The sequence below is a fragment of the Haliaeetus leucocephalus genome, unplaced genomic scaffold (assembly GCF_000737465.1).
Source record: "Haliaeetus leucocephalus isolate CR32 unplaced genomic scaffold, Haliaeetus_leucocephalus-4.0 Scaffold373, whole genome shotgun sequence".
Lineage (NCBI taxonomy): Eukaryota > Metazoa > Chordata > Aves > Accipitriformes > Accipitridae > Haliaeetus > Haliaeetus leucocephalus.
Genome location: NW_010972809.1, coordinates 4042948 through 4048544, shown reverse-complemented (window position 1 = coordinate 4048544; position 5597 = coordinate 4042948). Strand labels below are relative to the sequence as shown.

The 5597-nt window shown below is 44.9% G+C and overlaps 1 protein-coding gene across 1 annotated transcript; it reads right to left on the bottom strand.

The window, feature by feature from the left end:
- Positions 1-257: 257 nt before the first annotated feature.
- On the bottom strand, positions 258-5120 carry GFOD1 (glucose-fructose oxidoreductase domain containing 1). The gene is made up of 2 exons (XM_010573207.1): positions 4153-5120; positions 258-538 (listed from the first exon to the last, which is right to left on the bottom strand). Exon 1 carries the CDS (start codon positions 5067-5069, stop codon positions 4206-4208), a length of 864 nt encoding a protein of 287 aa, XP_010571509.1. The 5' UTR covers positions 5070-5120; the 3' UTR covers positions 258-538; positions 4153-4205.
- Positions 5121-5597: the final 477 nt, after the last annotated feature.

Genomic DNA, 5597 nt, shown 5'->3' with positions numbered 1-5597 from the left:
ATGCCTCCAGATAGGACTTCACTGAGTTCAGCACTGAGGACATGCACAGATCTAGCAGGAGTACAGGACGGATGCTGCTTCCCAAAGGGCACGGTCCCTTCCCTGGCTCCCAAACACAGAGGTGTAGCAAGGCTGCTGCTATCCCCCTCAGGAGGTGCAGCCCTCACCCTCCACATGACCAGCATATTCTCCCTGTTGGCACACGCATATAGGTACCAGACTGCAGACACCTTCCTGTCGCTCCCTGCTGCAGTCACCACTCTCCCTTCGGGCACACGGAAGGACTTCAGTTGTGCCCTCCTGTCACACAGCGTAGGGTTGCCCTACCCTGGGTGTGGACCCCAATGCAATTCCCATGTCAAATAAGACATCCTCTCTCAGCTGACCGTCCAAGCATTGGAACAGACCCCTGCAGAGCAGCAGAACATTTCACCTGGGCTCTCCCCTTTGGCTCTTTTTGTCTTTGGCAACAGACCAACGTTCAGTATCCTATGCGCACAGGTTGAATGCAAAGGAAAGAGCCTCTCCAACAGCAGCCCTGGGAAAGAGGAATGAACATTTCTTACCTAGTGTATGAACAAGCTCATTTGAGGGCTACTGTAAATTCCAGCAGTAGCCGCAGTTTGGCTATTAGGCCTGCACCAGTTCTAGCAGCATTCATCTCAAACCTTGTGGCACAGCATTAGAGAACAGCATTAAAAGTGCAATTCCAAACATGTGTTTCCTGGTGCGGTACCGCTTTTGAGTTCAATCAAGTACATCTCTGCTATCTGCTGCCCAAATTTTAAACTCAGCGTGAACTCGAGAGGCTACTTAGGGCAATCCAATGTGCTGTCAACTGTACCAAAAGAGCAGAGGGCTTGATGCTGCCAAGAAAGATCCCAGACTGTAAAGTAACGATTTATCAGAACAGTAATATACATTCTATAAATAAACCAATTCCTTCCCCCTCTAAGCCAGGTGGAAGTTTACTATCTTTACACATGACACTACAGCACCTTCACCTCCTAGAGAATGGAAAAACTGTCATACAATCCTGAGCCTATGCAGTTACTGCTGCCATCCCAGTTAGGTAACAACTTTACCTAAATCTAGCATAAGATCTCTGTTGTCATCAGAAGAGGAGGTCCAACCCTGCCTCTGCTCATTCTGCCTGCCTCTCTGGGGCCAGCACTGTGGTCACACAACGAGCTGTACAGGATTCAACCCATTTGCAAGCCAGTACTAATACTAGCATCAGACGGCTACGTAACCAAAGCATTAGATTTGCTTTCTGCTAAGCAGCACTATCTGCATCAGTAAGTCTGCACGGAGGATGGATGATGCCTGTCACCTAAACCTTTGGATCTGGGACAGAAAGGTTGAGCTCAGTAGTACTATCCCTATACACTGTGTCTCGCCTGGGGACTGTTCACTGCAGGTGCAGGGAACAGGATTCCAGCATATCTTCTTGCAGCTGGCATCACAAACCCCAGAAAGACACAGAAAAAAAAGAAAATACAGATAGGAAAAAACTGTCAACATTTGTGAACCAAAACGAGGTGCAAAGACATGAACAACAATTCCAGCACAATGGCCAAACCACTAAGAAGCAAGACTCACAAACTTTTTGGTCCATGTTTAGTTCCAGTTTTGGATGATGTTTAACCAGACATGGTTAATTATCCACTGGGCTTGCATTCATGACTTGGAACTAGCCACTATTTTCAATAAATGGCTTTTGCCTTACTATAGGAAAACCCTCTTGATTTCCTTGGGCCTAATCCCATTTTTCAGGGGAGAGAGATATATGATTTCTTGATCAAATTCTCTCTTCTGCATTTCTCTGTGTGTTTTTCAGGGCAGGAACTGGGTAGCATGGTATACCATGACAATTATAATGGGAAATTCCTATTGGCACAGATACTACCTCAGGAATTCTCAGAGAAATTCATTTTTAGGAAAAACATCCAAGCTTGTCAAGGGCTGCTTCCAAGAAGGAACGGTGAAAGCTTGTCCAAGGTCTTGGCAGCAGTGGTCAGCCCCAGAGACAGTTGCTAGAACTAGCAGAACAACATGGACAGAAACAATTCTCTGTTTGGGTGTGGTTTTGCAGTATTACATTATTCCTTCATCAGTCACACTATTACACTTTGGGGAATATTTCATGAAAAGTCACACATATGCTCTTCAAAAATTAAGCACGCATTAATAATTTTGGGGTGGGAGTCAAGTTTCCTAACTTCAGCCACCTAAAAATTTAGAAGCCAAGATTCTCTGCAAAGGAGGAGGACAGGAGTTTCCAATGGGCACCTCCTTCTGTATCAATCTCAGAATGAACCGAGTCAGCCTTTGGAGAGTTCTCTCTGTATTGACTACTGTGTCCTTGCACAGCTGATCAGGACAAGACACCCAACTTTCAGCTGGCTAAAGTCAGATGAGGTGAACGACACTATTGATCTCGTGTTCAAAAACATGAAGCTCTGAAACTGGGCAAAGGACAGGCAGGAGCATACAGCAATCAGATGGAGTCATTTGTAGGAGAAGCCCTAGAGAAGCCCTTAGTGGTCCTAAAAATAGCAAAACTGTAAGTGCTTTTTAAAAAATCTAAATTATTCTGACAGTTCTCTTTCTAACCTAAAACGGCACACTAATATGATGCCCTTGAGAAAGAGGGTCATATTCTCTCTTTTAATTTACTGCTTATCTAAATGTTCTCTTCTTTCCCCTAGTCAAAATTAACAAAAAACCCTGAAAAGGTTTTTCTCAAGTTTGATATAATTTAGTCCTATATGCTTGTGTTCTACTTTTTCCCTGCCTGAGGACCTAGCACTGTAAACACATAAGCACTGGAGCAGCTTTATGCAGAAAAGCAGTATCCCTGTTTACTGGGATAATTCATATGTCTTTCACTATATTCTTTCAAGAATATATTCTCAAAAGAATATATCATTTCAAGACTGCAATCTAAAATATTAAAAAGAAGAACAGGACAAACATATCAAAAAAGTTTGTCCATCCCTGCACTGATGACAGGGAAAGATTACTACAGTACCAGTAGCTGGCCACTTTAAGGAGGTGAAGAGGTGGGGGTCTTATGTAATTGTTTTCCCTGGAAATGGATGGGAAATTTCCTCATCCCTTTTGTTTTTCACTCACACTCACCACTTGGTGGAGGTGAAAGGAGGTGAAAGCTTCTGGGTTGAGCTATATGAAATTAACTGTTGGTGTGCATCTCAAGTGTGAGTTCACAAAGGTTTAAAAGAACACCACCCATCTAAGCATTATACAGTTTTGGGTCGGATTTCTACCATTTTCCACCTAAAACCAAAATGCACAATGAATTCACTCAAAAGTCAGTCCCAGACACAGGAAATGGTGTGTAAACCTTCATAATACTAGCCTGAGTTCAGCTGTATAATAAACCCCACAATCACTACTGTGTCATGCCACCTGCCATCCATGAAGGTTTTGCACGACCCATTTTAATCAGCAAATCTGTGCAGTTAACACTGAAGCTTACTGGGAGCTCACAGAAGACCCTCCCTCCCCCAATATCAGGGCATATGCACTGTGGTTGAGGACTGCTTTGTTTTAAAAGCCACACATTTTCCTACTTAATTGTGCTTTAAAAAAAACAAAACAAAACAAAAAACAACTAGCTAAACCAACACAGAGAAACTCCTAACAAGCTATATGAAAAGTGAGCTGCCGAGATTTTCCATATCATGTGCCACTTTCATAACAAGTCCTATTATTCTGTGTGTTGGTTAGAGGTGTAGTACTACAGCACGATGGTGTCAGCTGTCATGGTAGGAACCATTCATGTCAGACACTACAGAAAATTTGATGACATGACAGTACCTTCACAGCCCTCTGGTAGGTAAGGAAAATCTAAAAGGATCTTCCCAACCTTTCACAGTAAACACAAGTGGATAATCTAAAGCACCTGCAAGCAGGAGATGAGTCCATGATACATCTTTCCAATCAGCCAGCTAATACTGTTATTAAAACAGTTATGTCAGCTCTTAAGTCTCCTATCTGTTTTGGGCGTTTCTAAGGACCTTATCACTTTGGCATTTAGCCACCCACGGATTTAGTTGATCCAAACACCATCTCCTGTATCCTCAGCTGTTTCTAAGATGCCCAAGCCCTTCACAGGGGCTGAATTACCATTTCCTTCAAGAGCTGTCTGGTTCCTATTCTTTCCTATGAGCTGAGAGGAGCTAACAGTACAGAGACATCCTGCTCTTCCGCATGGCTTCGCTGATTAAGTATGCTGGGCTCAGTTCTGGCTCCTCAGTCATGATTGAAATGTTCTGCCACTCCCCCAGCTGGTTTGACTTTTTAATGGTGTCCACCACACACAGGGCATACAGACAGTCGTCAAAAGTGGCAGCCATCGTAAGGGGCCTCCCGTCCCAGGTCCTCCTGTCATCCTGGTCCTCAAATGCCTGCCGGACTGCTTGAACCATCTTAATGGTGCCCCGGAGGTAGGGAGATGGGATGTCACTGAAGGCCTTCTCTGGAAGTAAGGAGTTGCTGACTGGCGTGGAGTCCTTTAGCAGGAGCTCCCGCTGAGAAGAGCTGTTGCTCTGTCCGTAGAGATCAGTGCCTATTACAATCAGCCGTCCTGCCGAACCCACCACAATAATGTCTTGTTTGAACTCTCCCGGGACGTTGAAGTTGAGTGTCACCGTGCAGCACACACCACCTTCCAGGACCATCTGAAACGTACAGAAGTCATCGCTGGTGATCTGCCGTATCCCCTTGATGTGGTCTGTCTGCTTCACGAAGGTCTTGAGCAACCCGTGCACTTTCACAGCCTTCTGGCTCGTGAGGAAGGTCAGGAGGTCAATGATGTAGGTGCCAACCGAGTGCAAGCCCCCACCTCCCATCAGGTCATCACAGCTCCAGTTGTACTTTTTGCCTAGCAGGCTTCCGCTGTGAACCTGCACCTCGCACACCAGCAGCTCCCCTACGTAACCCTCCTGGATCAGCTGCTTCATCTTCACGAAAGCGGGCAGGAAGCGCAAGACGTTCCCCATGATGCTCATGAGCTTTGGGTAATAATGAGCCGCGGTCATCATCCTAAAGGCATCCAGGGGAGTTGCTGTTCGGTCACAGATGACATTTTTTCCAATGCCTGAAAAACAGTTTAAAAAAAAATCACCAATAAAAATATATCGATTGAATAAGCTGAAAGCCTCGAGCTTATTCTTAAACACTAAGCCAAGGAGAAAGATCCTCGGAAGAAGAAAACATTACAATATGGTGGTAAAGGCACAAAGATCCCCTCTGACCTGTTCCCCAAACGCATGTACGAGTTTCTTGAGCACCACAATGAAAATATATCCTTTTTTATTTTCAGAATGCACTCATGCCTAAAAATAGCACGAAGGTGAGGGCGTAGACAGGTAACAAAGTAAGCTAATGTAAGGTGGACTGCTACCCCACATTTGCCACCTTCTGGGAGCAGGTATGAAACCAACCACCCCCACTCAGCTATCTCACATCTCTTCTGTGATAACCTGCCAGTGTGTGGGCTTCTGAGAGCTGAACCTGAGCTTCAGATTCAAACCCCTGAAGCATATGAGTAACATGACCGCATGTACACA